Raw genomic sequence first — 17,946 nt, 5'->3', positions numbered from 1 at the left:
CCTGCCAGGGAAGCCTTTGTGGAGGGAAAGGACTGTGTGCTGCTCAAGGAGCAATTGCCATCCTGAGCCTGTATGTGCCACTGTTGGTGTTGAACAATACGTCCCTGTAGAGAGGGTGCAGATCTGCGGCTCTTCTCCCTTAGTGACACCTTTCGGTTGCTATCGTTGGGGTTTTTTTCTAGTATCTGTATCTTGGCAACACAGCAGCTGCTGACTCATGGGTCCACGAGATCTTCAACAAGTCCAAGTACCAGGTGCTGCACCTGGGTGGGAACAATCCCAGGCACGAGTACAGACTGGGAGAGGAATTCAACGAGAGCAGCCATATGGTGAAGGACTTCGGGGTTCTCATGGATAAAAAGCTGGACATGACCCAGCAACATGCACTCAGCCCAGGCAGCCAACTGGGGCAGCAGGGGCAGCAGGTCGAGAGGATTCTGCCCGTCTACGCTGCTCTCACCTGGAGTGCTGCATCCAGCTTTGGGGGCCTTGGCATAGGAAACACATGGACCTGCTGGAGCAAGTCCAGAGGAGGCCACAAAGATGGTGAGAGGACTGGAGCATCTCTGCTATGGAGACAGGCTGGGAGACTTTGGGGCATTCCATCTGGAGAAGGGTTAGGGGGAACCTCACTGCAGCCCTACAGCACCTTAAGGTGGCCTATAAAAAGGAAGAAGGACATTTTATACCAGCATATAGTGACAGGACAAATGGCAATGGTTCTAAACTGAAAGAAGGTAGGTTTAGATGAGATATTAGGAAGAAATTCTTCATTGTGAGTGTGGTGAGGCACTGGCACAGGTTGCCCAGAGAAGCTGTGCATGCCCCATCCCTGGAATTGCTCAAGGCCAGGTTGGATGGAGCTTTGAGCAACTTGGTCTAGTGGAAGGTGTCCCTTCCCATGGCGGAAGGAGGTGGAACCACACGATCTTTAAGGTCACCTCCCCGCGCACCCAACACGCCCGCGCGGTGACGCCACCTGAGGGCGGACACGGCGCGGCCGCTCCTCCCACCGCGTGGGGGCGCTGCCGCGCGGCTGTGAACTACAGTGCCCAGCATGCCCCGCGGCCTGGCCGGAAGTGGTGGCGGAAGCGGCGGGCGGGGGCGCCATGAGGGGTGGCGGGAGTGGTTCCGCGATTGGCCCCTCGATGCGCGCCTTGGCCGGCCTGCTCCACATCCCCGTCCCGATTCCGATCCCGATCCCAGCACGGCTGCCCCCAGCTCCTCGCAGAGGTGAGAGGCGCTGCAGCGCCTTGCTCGGCCCGCTGGCAGCCCCCACGCACGGGGGCAGCCCCCGCGCTCTGTGAAAAAGAATGTTTGGAATTGTTTTTCATTATTTGTAGTATTCAGTGCATCTTAACTCTAAATACAGACATTAATTCGGGTGCTGTGGCTGGTTTAGTTAGAGCCAGTTCTTTAGAGCGCACGTAAGGTAGCACATGACTTGATTTATCTGGTAGTGGCACAATGTAACTTCCCTGTTGTTTAAGTGGTATAAAGCTTTTCAGTAGATAAGGTTCAGAACAAAAGTTTTGTTCAAGGCAGGCAGCCAGCAGTGTGTAAGGTTCGAATAAGCATGGATTTAGAAGTAAAAGGGCTGCTTAGAGAACAAAGAATCTATTAGAACACAATCTGTAATATTCAAACCCCACAAGGATAAGATGCAGAGAAAGATATGTTTGAAATAGAAATAGAAGTAGTGAAACATCTGGGAAGGCACTCACATAATAAATAGAGAGGATCTTTAATATCCATTTGTAAGATATTAGGTGCAGGCATCATATAGCTTTGTTGCCCAGTTACTTTCCTGATGAACCAATAGACCCATTCTGAAAGTTACACCTGCATAGATTTCTAAAAAATAAAAAAATCTGTAGCTTTATCTTCACATCCTTGCTGGAAAGGATAGTGATAGAAGAAAATGTAAAAAGAAAGCGATTGAGGAATTCTTTGAAAATGAGAGATTTAGATTGGATATTAGGAAGAAATTCTTTGCTGTGAGGGTGGTGAGGCACTGGCACAGGTTGCCCACAGAAAGTTGTGGATGCCCCATCCCTGGAAGTGTTCAAGCCCAGGTTGGATGGGGCTCTGAGCAACCTGGTCTAGTGGAAGGTGTCTCTGCCCATGGCAGGGGGTTGGAATTAGATGGTCTTTAAGGCCCCTTCCAACCCAAGCCATTCCATGATAAGATAAAAATCTGTTGGAATTAAGGCTCAGCAGTTTAAATAAAATAGCAATGAATGCCTAATTGCATTAACTCACTGAATGTTTTAAAAATAAGAAAATTATTTAAGGGATGTTTCCCAAATATTATAAACCAATTGGCTGTGGTGGGTTCATTTCTGTTGTCCCAGGATGCTTGTCCATTGCACAGTTACATGGACACACTTATCATTGATATACCAGTCCTAGTTGGTATAGATTTCCTGTGGAAAAGAGACTGATGGTTTCTGGTGTGTGCTGTAACCCAGCCTTTTGTTGCAACATCCATGCAGCTTTTCCATGATGAAATAAGTTAAAATTAGTGTATTGCATGATAAACCAATCAAGTTAAGTTTTAGGCATGTTTTGTTATTTCCAGGTTTTGCTGCCACATTCATTAGGAAGTCGTATGATGTCAGAAGAGTTGATATCACTCCCCTGGAGCAGAGGAAGGTAACTTTTGATACCCATGCTTTAGTGCAGGATCTGGAAACCCATGGTAAGTGATATCTGATTAGTAATTCAAAGGAAAACTTTTAGTTTTAAATACTGTAACTTTGAGTGCTATCAGTTTCCCCAGAGTACCTGTAGTCGGTGGTATAAAATATTTGGCAGCCTGTCTAGGAGGCTGGTGAAGGAGAGGCATCTCACCTGAGGATCTGATACATTACATTTACCTCATTACATTTGCCTCATTAGGCAAGTTTATATAGTGTCTTCCAGCTGAGGAACATAATTCAGTTAACAAATGTAAAGTAAATAACAGTTAAAGGCTGTTTTAGAGCAAAAAGGAAGCTTTAATAGAAGTTCCTGCTGTGTGCCTGCTAATAGTAATTTAAGGGTTTTTTTCTAACTAGAAATATTCTCAGCAGCATAGTGCTGTGATACATTCTTAATGCCTGCCCTTTCATGTTGTGAGTGTGACTGGCTGAAGTTAGGTGAAAGGTCCACCCAGCCCTGGGTTCTCTCTCCTGACAGCAGCTGTGAGTCAGTGCCTGCAGAGAAGTGTTAAAACAGGGTAGATATCTGTGACACGTCCCCTTTTACTTTCTAAGCCTCCAGTTGCTGTCACACTGGAATTTGGGTCAGGTGTGAGTTTTAGTAACCTTCGCTGGAAATCTCACAAGCTTATTCAGTCCCTGAGCCACTGTAAACTGATTAGTACCCAAAACATTCTTTCTCATGGAATTTCAGGCATCCGCTCCTTTTGTTTATGCAGAATCTGGCTTCTGTGAGGTGAATTTGCTGCCCACTCAGCTCTTTTGTGGGAAGAGGAAGTAAACATTTGATCTTCTATGTCACTCATGATTATGCAAAGTTCTGTCATGTTCCCCCATCGTTCTTTTTCAAACAGAAGAATCCTAGCTTACTGCATTTTTTCTTGAGCAATAGCTTTTCCATATTTTTGATCATTCTCAATGTCCTTAACATTAATAATTTTGACTTCTATCACATTTCATTTCACAGGGGAGGGAACAGAGCTGCTGGCATTACTTGACAATTGAATGTCCTGTAGATTTGAACAGTGATGTAAAGTTGCCTCTGTTTTGTTCTCTGTTCCTTTTCTTAGTAATTCCTAAGAGTTTGGTTTGCTTTATTGGTCCTTACTAAGCCTTGAACTGATGACTTCATCAGACTAGCAACCATCTTTTAAAATCCTAAGTGACAATAGAAACTTAATACAATTGGAGGTTGGAACTTCATACAATTGGAGGTTGGGATTTTTTTCCATTATTTGGGTCTAATAATAATATGTGTTAGTAGTTAAAAGACTAATAATAGTCCACTAACAATGTTTATTTTTTCATGCCTGTCAGACTTGACAGCCTGTAGTTCCCTACATCTCCCTAGAACTGCTTTTAAAAACTGGCATTGTTATTTCCCAGTCCATGGGTAACCAAGGTAGGCTAGGAAATATTACTTCCGCCCAGGACTGTTTCAGCTATTTCTTCATCACGTTCCTTTGGGACTTGTGGGGTGAGGTCTGTCTGGTGCTGGTTGTTACTCAGTTTAAATTTGTTCCATAACTTTACAAATATTTCAGTACCACAGTGGCAGAGCTCTATAGGTGAAGCCTGTACACACCACAAAAGTGAGAAAGCATTTTAGTTTTTCCCAAGCTTGCTGCAGTTTTCAGGCTCCATTCTCTTGCTTATAGGAATTTTTCCACATTTTCTAAACATCCATGCAACACGAACAGTTCCTGCTATAGAGGAAGAATGAAATAAGGAACTGGCAAAAGCCTAAGTAACCCTGAAGATTCAGAGGAACTGAAGCAATACTATCACACCTCTTAGTGGAAGGAAGCTGTCATAAAGCATGCACAGCTTCTTTAGTCATGTAAACCAAGGTGCAGCTTGACAGTACCAGTATTTTAGAAGGGAGCAGTGGTATAGTTCTCTAAATAATTTGCCTTGAAAGTCTTTTTCAACAAAATGTTAATTGAACCCATTTTTTAAAATGGGCCAGTTGAAACACATCAATGAGATTGCTGGAAATAAATCTTCAGGGCAAAAGCTCTCAGCACTTGACCAGATGAGAGCGATTTTTTTTATTTATTCTTTTTTTACTGTTCACATCATACAGTACTTCAAAATTGCACCAAGCTATGGACAAAGTGTAATTTTTATCATCAGAAAGCAAAAGTCCCGGGTTGAGTTCATTGTACAAGCAATGGATGCAGCAGGTTTAAAATCAGTTTTGCTTGTGTTCATATCTGTGCAGAACAATTCCAATACATGCAGAATTACCTGTTATTACTCTGGAGGATGTATGCTTTGTAGCTCAAGGTAAATTTGGCTTTAACAGAATCTGTGGCAGTTCATTATGAAGTAAAGTTTTGCTGAATTATTTTTACAATGCATGAACAGTTAAACCTTGAACAGAAATTTGATCTTTCTGTCAGCTGCATCTATAGACTTTTAGTATATTAAAAGTTAACGTGCTTCAGATTTTTGCAGTCTGTGTTTTTTCTAGTTAAAAGTCACAGGGACCGGCTCCTGGCTGTCAGTTTTCAGGAACTGTGTGAATTCCCATGTGCCACTGTAGTTAGGTATGGCATTTGAGTGTCCCAGGTTGTCGTGTAGCTCTTGCTCTTCATCCAGATTTTTGATAGCACCTTAACTTGTCATACTTCTGTTGTCCTCTAGGCTTTGGGAAGGAGCAGGCGGAGACCATCGTGTCGGCACTAATAACCCTGTCAAACGTCAGCTTGGACACCGTCTATAAGGACATGGTCACGCAGGCTCAGCAGGTGAAAACCAGTCTGTGGTGTGTAGCTGTAATGGCTCATACTTGCATCTTTAAAGCACAAGTGAGCAGCTCTTGTTAGTACTATAAAGACCTCACTGTGCCAGGTTTTCCTAATTTTCACTTGGGATTTTAAATGATAGTTAAATGCCCTGACCTAGCTTCTGCTGAAGTCTGGCTGCTTCGTTGAACACAATGTTGTTTTTACAATTCCTGGGAAAACTTCAGTTGCATTTACACCGAGGAGCCTCATCCCATCTTGAAGTTTTCAGTCTCAACACTGACTACACTATAAAAATCAATGTTTCTGCCTGACACAATTCCATGCAAATTATATCTGGGTTACTGACTTTCTTTGCATATAATAGGATTTCCAAAAAGAAAGGTTTCCATTTTGAAGAAAAAAAAATAAAGAGAGAGAAGTTCTTGTCTTCTTCAGACATTTAGAGGAAGAAAAAAATTTAAACAACTTTTATTAGAAATAAATGCCAGTAAGATAAAAATCTGTTGGAAGAAAGGCTCAGCAGTTTAAATAAAATAGCAGTGAATGCCTAATTGCATTAAGTAACTGAAGAAGAATGGCACATGATTTCAGCTTGCAGAGCCTTCCCGAGTAATTATTAACGCCATCACTGTGCATCAGAGCTTTGTTATCCCACCCAGATGTCTACCCTACAAGAAAAACTAAGTTCTTTTTATTTTGTCAGTTCGCTAAAGCAAAACTTCACCACCTCTACTGTCAGCAGGAAAGCCAGCCATGCTACTTAACTGACCTGCTGCCTCCAGGTATGTCCACAGACATGGACTTGAATACCTCAGTGAGGAAACACCCCAGTGCTTTGCTGGAATGCAGACCAAGGTGCTGACCTGGCCAGCACAAACAACCAGGTTTATACCAGCAACTGAGTCATGCAGAGCCCACCCGCTGTCCCCAGGGGCACATGACACAGCACAGACTACATCCAGGTGGCTAAAACCTCTGCCTCCTAAATCAAGGTGGCTCTGTCCACCCCATCTGGTGGGACAGTCCTGGCCCTGTACTTTCACATAAACTATGCCTAGGTCAGGGAGGCAGAGCTGCCACAGGTCAAAACCAAACCAAACCAAACCACAGGTCAAAACCAAACCAAACCACACTCCACAGCCACAGCCAACCATGCTGCTGAAGTTTTCCCAGGAGTTGTAACAACTTCACTGTGTTCAATGAAGTAGTCAGACTTCAGTGGAAGTTTGGTCAGGGCATATTTTAATGAATTTAGTTCTATGTAAAATATGAGAAATACTGTTGGCTTGTAGTCTGAGTGAGAGCTTTTTATTTTGCTGGCTCTCAGCTTTAAAAGACGAATCCCACAGTGATATGTCATTGTCATGACATCTCCATAAATAATAGGGTAACTTCCTTATGGTGACTGAAGGAGTATTATTGCTTTCAAGATTCTAAAGTACTGCATTTCTTCCTTTATTTTCTAGAGGTTTTTTTCCTCTATAGTTTATAAATAGCAGTTGATTTCTGAACTTGTTAGGTCAAACCCCACAAAGACTTTTTTCAGTGCTTTTTTAGCAGTGTTTTTACCTGTGTCTGACTTCACTGCTGAGAGGATGGTGTGATACTTGTATCAGTAAGACCCGGGCTTTTGATCAGTTTGTGGGCAAGCAGTGGAAGTGCTTATTAGGAACTGCATTCAAACCAAAAATTAATATTTCTGAGGCTACTGAACATTCACTGAAAATGGAAGAGACTGAAGGACTAACTTGTAGTTTCAGGTATATTTCATTTCATAACTACTTGGACTAATACTTCGGGCCTTTTTTCTTAAATTCAAAGTTGGTGCATTAAAGCAACAGAAAGAGCACAAAATGCAAACCTCTTGAGTCTTCCAAACAAATTGCAACTGTAAAATTCTGTTTGTGTCACTTCCTTGTTGGAGAGACTCCCCACTTTTGTGCTTTGGAGTAACTAATTTCATAATTCCAGACCTAAAAATCTTTCCTTTACTTGCCAGAAAGTGTGCAACATAATCAATGGCATATTTTATTTTTCCAAAGGAAATAACTTTACAGCAGATAATGGCACATTTGGACTCCATTCGAAAAGATATGGTCATCCTGGAGAAAAGTGAATTTGCAAACTTGAGAGCAGAGAATGAGGTACTAATATATATTTTTCATTAAGCAGTTTAATTCCAATATATGTTGGGGCTTACATGTTGTACATTTTTGTGGAACAAAGTATGAATGTAAAAATAATTCTAGATACTTCCATCAGAGTTGAAAAGTTTATAGATTACAACTTCTGAGATCACATAAAAATATATTTCACAAAAGACTTGCTCAGGTTTCCTGTAAAGAAAAAAATCTACAGATCTTACAATCATCTTCTGTAATTTTATTTAAAGGTAATTCTGGTAGTTTGTGGCCATGAAACATATACTGCAGGGAGAGGAGTCAGCCGTTTCTTTGCAACAATTTAATTAAGCTGGTAATTGAGATACATTTTGCTTTTACTTGATGGCATGTTGGTATTTTTCTGCTGTCTTTAGTCTCTGAATAACAAGATCGTCATTTTTAGAAAATAATCTCTTCATTTTGAGCAAAATTGCCAGCAGATGATATGTGGCTGTACAATTGAACACCTTATTGAGGATATTTAATCAAGAAAAAATTGCCCCATTGGGAGAAAAATTAAGGAAGAATAATTGCATGCATGCAGTGGTAACACTTACTCGACTGATTAATTTGGTTAGCAGCTTCCTGAATTTGTAAAATCTTTCTTTTTTTCTCTCCTCTGCACTTAGAAAATGAAAATTGAATTAGATCAAGTTAAACAGCAGCTAATGGTAAGTAAATAGCAAGTACCTACATGCCCCTATTAGGGAAAGTAAATAGTTATTTTCATAATCTTTATTTTTTTAAAGAATGAAACTGGTAAAATCCGAGCTGACAGCAAGCTAGACATAAACCTGGAGAGGAGCAGGGTGACAGATATGGTAAGCTGGTCTGTGAAGATGCCCTTATCAGTTCTGTGTCATGTTTCTGTTACTACAGTTATAATTTACCTTTCATCCACAGTTTACAGATCAGGAGAGGAAACTGATGGAAGCAACTACAGAGTTTCATAAAAAAGTAAGTAAAGCTGATTTATAGTCAGCTGATTTATAGTCAGCTGACTATAGTAAAGCTGATTTATAGTCAGCAGGATACAGCTACACATTGCATTTTATGTATAAACTTTCGTGGAAGTTAATAGATTTTTGGATGTGGTTAAAGAAGAGGCTGGGCTGTATCACTCCTGGCTGTTGCAGATGTTTTTTGCCTTAGAGATGAACAACACCAGTCAGCAGAGGGAGGCATGCCAGCCTTTTCCCTCGCTTCCCAAGTACCTTGTTGCTGGCTGTTACAAGTGGGATGTGTGCTGTCATGCTGCCCTTCCCAGTGTTAACTGATGAGCTGTGCAAGAGGGATGGTCCAGGTGCCTGCAGCCAAGCATTTCAAGGGCTGGAAGAGGGACTTGTCCCATCTTCAGCATCTCCTTCCTTTTTGGGATATGGCTTGTGAATGCTTAAACATTTGTTTTTCAAAAATGTAGGAATAATGTTCTGTGTGCTGTAGAATGTCTCCTTTAGGATGCACTGGCATATCAGACAAAAGTCTGTATCATGAGGGTGGTGAGGCACTGGCAGAGTTTGCCCAGAGAGGTTGTGGACTCCCCATCCCTGGAGGCATTCAAGGCCAGGCTGGATGGGGCTCTGAGCAACCTGGTCCAGTGGAAAGTGTCCCTGCCCATGGCAGGGGAGTTGGAACTAGATGGTCTTTAAGGCCCCTTCCAACCCAAATCATTCTGTGATTCTGTGATCATCAGAGTTTTCTTGCTTTCTGTCACTTCAGTATTCTTCCTGGATTGTATTAAATGGTGTTCTGTGTCTTCTAAGGTCTCTTAGTAGTTAGTAATGTTTTACTTCAGTGATAGGCTGGAAATTAATTTCTTGTTTCTAGTAGCATAGTATTTTAGTGCAGCTTTGCAAAGCTGAAAGGGTTAAACACCATTGTCATTATATGCTATCTTTTAATATTTCAGGATTCAAGTACCAATAGCGTTATCTCAGAAATCAGTAATAAAATTGACACTGAAATAGCTTCCTTAAAAACACTCATGGAATCGAATAAACTTGATACGATACGTTATCTGGCAGGTACGTGATAGGCAAGGAGGTGAGTGCCGGCACTGTATCTTGGATGTAAAACATTTTATTCAGGAGTATATGCTGAAAGAAGTCAGTAGTAGGAGCAGACAGCTGGGATTGCAGGGGGAGATTTCCCCCCAGCTGGATAAAGTGTGACACAGAACACAGAAGAGGTGGGAGCATGCCACACTAGGACTAGGATTGTGCTCAGAACTGGGATTAGGAGGAATACGGACATGATCTAAAAAAAAAAATTAAAAAAAAAAAAGCTTAAATACCTTATCCATCTGACAGTACCTCTGCTTGCTGCAGCAGCCACTGACATGGCAGAGTTGCTACAGAAGTTCTCCTGAGGTCATTTGGGTTATCCTGAAAGTTTGCTGTCATTCGGGACTGGTCTGAGAGTGACCAGTTCTGCTTCCCATTCAGTCTCCACAGACATACAGTTCAGTGTGACAGCACTTGTACTTTCCCCTGCCAAGCAGAACAAATCTCAGTCTGATTTGAGATTGTCTTCTCAATATATACATAAAACCAGTGAAGTTTTTATTGTGTTGGAGCTGGATAAAAAGAGAGTAATGCAGTATATTTGGAAGCAAGAATAAATTCAAAGGGAAATGTAATTAGCTTTATTCTAACACTAATTGAAACAGCAGCATAACAAATCCAAAAGACAGCTTGTCAGGGGTGCTGCCAGGGGTGTTGTGTCAGATACCTGTATCATCAGTTCATTGTCGTTTGGTTCAGTGGCAAATCATTATAACCACATCTAATGGAAGACCTGGTACAGCATCTCCTGTAATACAGCTTCCAGTAGTAAAAGTTCCTGTAGCCTGTGGGCACTGAGTATCCAGTGTAGCTGTTCGGATGTGTCCCTGAAAACATGCTTCCTTAGGCTGCTGAATTCGGCCCCCATCTCACCACCACAGTGCTGCTGTGCAGGGTGTGACATCTAAGGCAAGCCACTGTCTTCTCAAATTGCTCTGTCACACCTGCAGCAATTCATGGAGTTTAAGAGGCTCTGCTCTAGTGTTGTTACCGTTTTCTTCCATCTGTTTGCAGCTAATTTCCTGTATGTATAAAGTGATACACTACAGCATTCAGCTAATTATTTCCTTTCTTTGGGTTTGTTTTTTTTAACAGCTTCAGTGTTCACTTGCCTGGCAATAGCACTGGGATTTTACAGGTTCTGGAAGTAGATCTGAATGGAATGACTGCATCTAATACAGACAGAGAAAAGGCCACCCAGGCCAACAGTAGTTTGATGATCATGTTTGCACTGTGGATAACCTTGGTACCTTTTTGATTTGATATTCTTACTGTATAAGAAAAATGTTTTCTGAATATGTAACACTAAAGATCAAAATAATTGGGGGGAAGTAGCCAAATAGTAATTTTGTTGTCTCTTGTTCAGTAATGTATTAATTTCAGAGTATTTCTTATTCTATACTACTGTTTCCTGATGTTTTTTATAATTAAATTTGGTTTTCCAACATTCTCACTCTCAGCTCCTCTTAAAATGGAAATATTAAACATTTTATAGGACCTTGAAATGCGAATACAATTCTCAAATTAGTGTTCCCAGTATGGGGATACTAATACCAGATTACAATACATCTACTCTGATCCAAGTATATTAATCTTAAACATAGGTTCTGGATTTTTGTCTTCAGTCCGTTCCTCACTTTTCTGATGGATTGAAGCCTGGCCCTTTGGGGTTTTTATCTACATACATAAAAACGCACTCCAAGGCCTTTATTAAAGAACCCCTTTTTCTTGAAAACTAGTTTACATAAAGTTAAAATCTTATGTACAACTAAAATGTCTCCATAGATTTATTTTCTTTAGTATCTCTTGCAATGTCCGTAACCCCAGAAGTCAGCAGAATGGGGGAACTTCTCTGTCTTTGTCTTTCCAAGGGGAAATGCCACTACTCTGAGCAACCATGTACAGCCCTGGGCCAGATAAGTACTCTTAATTTCCCCCTTTCAGGTAGTGCAGAGTATTTCTAATGAACCCAGACATATTTTCTGGGCACAGTAACATGGAAATACTCAGCATCTCAGTGGTGCCACTGTGGTGGTGGTGGTGGTGGTGATCCTCCTCCCATCTCCACACTCCTCGGGATTGTTCTGTAATCCTGACACACTGACTTTCCTAACCCATCTACCTTCTGCAAGGACTTGAAAACTTTTGTTGCAGAGATGCAACATAGCAGGTGGATGCCTTCAAAACTGAAGCAGTCACATCTCAAGTACAAATGCATACGCTTGGTTTGATTCTTGTAGTAAAATAATAATTTTTAAAGAAGTCCTTCTGGATTAACTTCGAAATAAGAATGGGCCCTTTATGGGCTAAGGACTATGTAGTAGTGAGTAGTGGCAATTTTTTTTTATTGAGATTTTATTCTGTTTACAGTTGAACTTGCTGGTATTCTGCTAATTCTTATATTCTATGCATTAAATTATTTATTATCTTCATTCAAGAAAATAAAATTAATTTCTTATATTTGCCATCTGACTATTTGAGTGTTCCTACATTAACATTTAGCACCAGTGGTGAGGTAGGAAAGAGCTCATGTATTGCAGCTTCTCACCATCATCATCTCACACACCCTGAAGTGAGCTCTTGAGACTGAATTTCTACTCTTTAGCTCTCATACAAGGCTTATGCTGTTAGTCAGTGTGCCTCTCCTTCAGTATGCACAGAAAAACATTGATTTTTATTTTCCAGTACCTCTGAAATTCTCAGAGATTTGTTTTCTTTGGTACTTAAGGAGAGGACATATCAGGACTTGAGCACTAAAAAAAATAATCTCAAAATGAGGCTTCCAGAGGGAAAATAACTTCACAATAGCACACAGATGAGAGAAAAAATTTTATAGGTGTAGTAATTAAATGTTTTCTAGGTATGGAGGAGAGGTCAGGGTTGCCATTTCTCACCACAACGTGCCCCATAACCTAGTAAACTCTTCAGCCCTGAGCTAGAGGCCTGCTGCTGCAGTTCGTCTGGCACCTCACAAAGGAGTCACTTCCTGGCTTCTTCAGGAATGACTTGAAGATGAAAATCAAGGTGCCTGGTACCTGTCTGCAGCTGAGAAGTAATTCTCCCGGAGACTGTATTAACTGTTGAAATGTCAATTTATAATTTGCAAAGATGTTGCTAAACTACATTTTCTACTGCTGCACCAGAGAACTAGAGAACTAAAACCATAGTTCAGTGAAAGGCAGAGAACCACAACTCATCTGTGCAGCTGGGCCATGCAAACTTTGCATTGTCTGGAATATTGCCTTTCTACCTTTGCAGTCTCCTGCCCCTCCTTGGAGGGTCGTTCCTCAGCGTAGCCTCACAAACACTCCTCCTGGGCTGCAGGCTGGCTGCTTCTTTATTTTCTTTTTGTCTTTGCAAGACTTGGCAATTGCCTCAGCTTCCTGAAACAAAGGATATTCAGCCATTAAACAGCAATCACTGGAAGGATTTAAAATCTATGGCTGTGAGTAACCACAGAACACTGTGTTCAAACTGAAGCAGGGGGCAGAGCATAGTCCCAGGGCATGGGATGGCAGCACAGCAGTGTAAGTGGAAGGCCCCTTGGCTGTAGCAGTCACTCAGAGCAGTTCTTGAAAATAAACCTGCCTTGGTAGTTGTCTCCAGTCCCAGCCAGTAAATCCAAAGCTCAGCTAGACTTTTTCAGACTGTTGTGGATAAAAACAACTACAGCCACTCTTCCACCCTAGGAATGGGGCACTCTGTGCCATAGTTGTTCTACATTTTTAAACCTGCCAGGGAAGTATAATGAATCATGTCTTAAAGCAAGCTGTTATTAGCCTGGGGTCAGATGATGACAACAGAAGGACTAAAATTCTTGGGATGAAAATTCCTGTGCTTTTTCATGAACCCTAATAATCTGCTTAAAAAGCTATTTTCTATGACTTACTCCCTCTGGACTAGTGAATATTGAAATACAGTGGTTACACTGCACAGCTGCCCCCAGGGGAATGAATATGGCTCCATCTCACAAGAGCAGAGGTTGGGCTGCTTAGAACATTCCTCCAGGATGGGTATTCTTGACTCCTCTAGGCAGACGAAGGACTTAAATCTGAGTTGCCCATGTTGCCAGTGATGAGTCCTTGCCTGACTTTTATCCTGGATGTAGCAGAGCCAAAGAAACAGTTACATAGACAAGGCAGTGCAATGGCCAGGGCAGTTAAGCGGAGCTCCAAGAACAGCCCTGCCACGTGCCTTTTCCACGGGCATCTTTTCCTAAGAACCAACAGTGTTACTGCACACCAGCCCCCACACCCATAGGGTAAGGAATTTAGGTGCTTCATCCAAGGCTGACAACTTGACTGGATGATAAAAACCTGACAAACAGGATTTTGATTGTCAAATCAATTTTTGAGAGTTATATTGGGCAGCAAAAGTCTGAAATGCCAGCTCACCTGTCCCCAAAAATTAGCATGTGAACTTCTGATCTATCCTCAAGATTTCATTTTTTGAAAAGCTACAGTTTTTCTGTCTTTGCCTGCTAAGCCAACCAATAATTCATATCTGTGTGTATATTCTTTGCTGTGAGAGGGCTGGATAATTGGGATGATAGCAGATGTCATACAAGAACACTCTCTGCAATCAGCCACTGCACACATCAATAAAGTCCTGTACTACAGTCCTCCATCAACTCACTTCCCAGTCTGGTGTAAAAGAGAGAATAGCAAACCTGTTTTGAAGGAGTTTTGAAGCAAAAGAAATATCCTAAAGTATAAGCTGCAATTGCTACAAAACCTGCCAGCCAGGGGGTGGGAACTGACACAGCAGGTTGACACCTAATGTGAGCAGCCAAAAAGCTGACCTGGTTAGAAGGGGAAAATTACCAGGAAAAAAACACCAGCTGAAAAATGCTGACAAAGAAAATATCTGCCAGCTAGGGAATTGTGAGGCTGAGAACCAGAAGCATCCTTGAAAAGTGCAGCTGGCCTCTTTGAAGTACAGCTGCGGTACCTAGAATTCAGAGCCATACCAAGATACCACCAATAAGTGCAAAAACAAGAGACTGTAGGAGCAATTGACTGAAAAGGTGGAAAATACTCCGGGAAATAAAAAATGGTCTGAAATAATAGAAAACTCATCATCTACTGGCTATACAAGCTATGCAGGTGAAAAGTAAAAAATTAGAAATGGAAACATCAGCATCTATTGGCGGCTTACAGTGGTGGTGTCCTCTTCCCTCTTACGCCTCTATGATATAAAAAGGCCTTAATATTCAATTCAAAATGGAGCCTCTCTGTCTGAGAACTTCCCGTGCCACATGTACTTTTCCTTTCCTAAATAGACTGAATTCTCTGCACAAACTTTCTATGAGATCCTGGACTCTCACTCAGGATGCCTGGCTGATTCCAGACTCTGTGACATAGATCATCTTTGAAGTGAGACTGTTATTTTCTTTGTCCCCCTTTGGGGACCCATGGTTATGATCTCTCAACTCACAGGCTCACCCTTTAGGTGATGACATCTCTCCTGAGGCAGCAGGCCAGTCTCAGGTACCAGCTACCAGCCAAGAAGAACTGCCAGTCACTGTATATGCATGTGGAAGTACTCAGGGATCAGTACACTCCTTTTACTATTATGCAGAATATTATTGGTGCTTCTCTGCCAGGGTACAAAGAGAAGCTGATTTCCTTTCACAGCAGAGATACTGTTAGGACAGACAAAGGCTCCTGCTCACTTCCATGTCCTAAGCTAAAAGCTGCTAGCACATTTTTCTCTAGTATTTCCTAGCACCATGCCTGGGAATCTTAGAAGGAACAACATACACAAGCTACAGGCAGTAGCTTCTGTCCCACACACTGGGGGAGTGTGGCACTTACCATGGGGACAGCAGAGGGGATGCAGGTTTTCTCCAGGCTCTCCCTAAGGTGGCTTATCTCAGCACGGTAGTCATCCAGCTGGCTCTCCAGCTTCTCCCGCCTGACTCGCTCATACTCCAGCTGGGCCTCCAGCTCCCTCACAGCCCTGTCAAAAGCAAAGGAGACAAGCAGAACATGAACTACATCCAAACCTGCCCTGGCCGCTCCACATGGTACTGTGCCTTTGCCAGGGAGCAGGTTAGTCACGAAGAAAGCAGTGCAGTACTCTTCACACCAGCTGTGCTCCTGGCTCCAGACCCTTTGTAACAACTGTATAAACAGCAGCTTTTCCCTCTCCGCTGCCAGCTGTGCTCAGCGCAATTTGACCACGAGATGGAGATGTCTGCCCACACACCGAGCCTGGGGCTCGTGCAGCCTGTGACCGGGTCCATCTCCAGCCATGGGAGAGGAAGAAGTGCCCAAGGAGCAGCAAAGTTATTACGAAACAGAGAAAAAGCATAAGGCTGGGATTCTGGAAGGGTCATGCAAGCTGTTATCTGAGTATTCCTCATTCGTGCCTAAGCCAACCAGTAGGAAGGATGCAGCAGCACCAGATGTAAACGAAAAAGCTGCTCCTGACCCTTACTCAAGGGAAACTGATGCACTGGTTTACACACAATTGCACAAGATCTCACTGGTCACATCCATAACAGCTCCTAATTACTTGAGATTCCGCAAACTGTTTAGCTGAGACGTGATTCACATACATTCTAACAGCAGTTGACCTCAGCAACTGAGTCATCTGGAATTGAGCCGGCTCTTTTCTAAATCAGGATGAATTAGCATAGCTACAAAGATGGAAGATCGGTAAAAGGAAAAGGGAGACATCTGTCCTGTGGATTCAAACAGCACGGCAAAAAAGCTGTCATCAAGAGCTAAGGCAATTCCTGACTCATGGGCTCAAACCAGCCTTAAAGACACTGCAAGAGTGGCCTGTGCTCAGTGTTCAGGGGACAGCCAACTTCTTGCACACTTCAAATTAAAGAGGCACAGCTCCAAAACTCTGTGGCACACACATGGTGGCAATTTTTTCCATGCAATGCAGCCTGGTTAAAGCACTGTGCAGTGGTTCACACAAGGCCTCTTACAGCCAGAAAACATGGACTAGAGCAGAAATCTTCAAAATCTGTTACAGTGGCCTTCCCAAGTAGCAACTCCTGCTTTTAATCAAGCAAAATGGTGTTGTCATTAAATATTTTTCAGTAATAGGTTTTCTGGCCTATGTTACAAGCATCTTGCTGTTTACCCACAGATAGGTACCCTGAGAAGGGTAGGTAGGTATGCTGAGAAGCACTATTTCCATTTGAAAAGGATAGTTTGGGGCTAGGTATGCTTTCCAGCCTCCACAGGTGAGAAAGACTCTTCAGAGCCTCACAGTTTTTCTAGTTTAGCCATCCATGCCACAGAAAGCAATGACCCTTATAGAGCCTCATCAGAGCCCTCTAATAGGCACTGTTCTATCCAAAATGAACGCTAATGTATGCCTTTAGTCAACAGTGACTTTTCCATCATTAAAAACAGATTTCTCCAACATAGGTATCAACACCTCAGCTAGTCACCCTCCTCCTTTGAAGCCAGGAGAGACACTCCTAGAAGTGATGAATCACACCTGAAATACGTGCCTAATTATGCCCTGAAAGTGCCTACATCTCTCCAAGAAGTCTAAAAAGGAGCTCAAGGTCACTAACTCAGATGCAGGTATCCGTTAGCTATAGCAGACATATCAAGTTAACAAAGATGGACTTTCAGCCTAGGCTGAGTCAAAGGGTGACCTGGAACCAAAAGAAATCCTGTCCTCAGTTTCTTGGCTCAGATATGGCTGTAAAACAAACTACTTAATGGCAATCTGTGACACCTATTACATGCTCCAGATCTACACTGACTGGTAAGTCTGCTGCCTTCGTGATGGCATACAAGCCCTCTGGACAAGTCTCCTCTCGGTAACCAAATAAAGACAGTGATTTGGGGTGGTCCAAACACATTATGGAGGTGGTTATCTACAGAGACTGAGATCTGTGGGTAGCCAAATCTTTGACAGGTAGAGGTGGAGACAGGCCTGTCTTTGGATACTGCATTATTCTTTAAGCTCTAAATCTTTGATACTCAGAAGGACTTTTCTTTGAAATGTAGACAGTCTGTCCATCAAATCACCTGACCAGTCTAACAGAACCCTTTGATTTAAAGGAGACACTGAGAATTAGACAGACATTATGAATAGTTCTTCATGGGCAAGGGCAAGTTTGCTTATAGTTTGGGGTTTTTTTCTGTGGTCTGGATACAAGCTAATGCTTTCCTGAGCATAGAAATATATTACCCTTGACACAGAAATGTAGCAGGTCACTGAATAATCTCTGCTGTATATGCACTTCCATGCAAGCCATGCTAAGACTAATGCCTTTTTTCAGGTTTAT

At 42.3% G+C, this 17,946-nt stretch overlaps 2 protein-coding genes across 11 annotated transcripts in view; one reads left to right on the top strand and one right to left on the bottom strand.

Annotated features, from left to right (window-relative positions):
• The first annotated feature begins 1,091 nt into the window (after window positions 1-1,091).
• Window positions 1,092-12,145, top strand: CCDC90B (coiled-coil domain containing 90B). Of its 7 annotated transcripts, none has more exons than XR_001875609.1 (9): window positions 1,092-1,233; window positions 2,582-2,701; window positions 5,352-5,515; window positions 7,498-7,599; window positions 8,247-8,288; window positions 8,367-8,438; window positions 8,521-8,578; window positions 9,527-9,641; window positions 10,776-12,145. XR_001875609.1 is itself a non-coding variant. In XM_017819698.1 (9 exons), the coding sequence occupies exons 1-9, from the start codon at window positions 1,110-1,112 to the stop codon at window positions 10,829-10,831; spliced, it is 789 nt and encodes a 262-aa protein (XP_017675187.1). In that variant the 5' UTR covers window positions 1,092-1,109; the 3' UTR covers window positions 10,832-12,145. The 7 variants fall into 7 exon arrangements, 6 of the variants coding, with proteins under 6 accessions (XP_017675187.1, XP_017675186.1, XP_017675188.1 ...); XM_017819698.1 differs by having other exon boundaries at window positions 5,352-5,455; window positions 8,521-8,574; XM_017819697.1 differs by having other exon boundaries at window positions 8,521-8,574.
• The window catches only part of ANKRD42 (ankyrin repeat domain 42), a 21,204-nt gene continuing 13,756 nt past the window's right edge, over window positions 10,499-17,946 (bottom strand). Inside the window, exons 12-14 of one of the 4 annotated variants that reach the window (XM_017819692.1) lie at window positions 15,497-15,641; window positions 12,931-13,063; window positions 10,499-10,702 (exon numbers count right to left, since the gene is read on the bottom strand). In XM_017819692.1, coding sequence (XP_017675181.1) covers window positions 12,968-13,063; window positions 15,497-15,641 — 241 coding nt within the window. In that variant the 3' untranslated portion in view covers window positions 10,499-10,702; window positions 12,931-12,967. Of the gene's footprint in view, window positions 10,703-12,253; window positions 13,064-15,496; window positions 15,642-17,946 lie in introns of those variants that run through there. The other 3 variants (XM_017819693.1, XM_017819691.1, XM_017819694.1) reach the window with 3 other exon arrangements.

The sequence above is a fragment of the Lepidothrix coronata genome, unplaced genomic scaffold (assembly GCF_001604755.1).
Source record: "Lepidothrix coronata isolate B3197 unplaced genomic scaffold, Lepidothrix_coronata-1.0 Scaffold76, whole genome shotgun sequence".
Lineage (NCBI taxonomy): Eukaryota > Metazoa > Chordata > Aves > Passeriformes > Pipridae > Lepidothrix > Lepidothrix coronata.
This window is presented reverse-complemented; position numbering and strand designations above follow the sequence as displayed.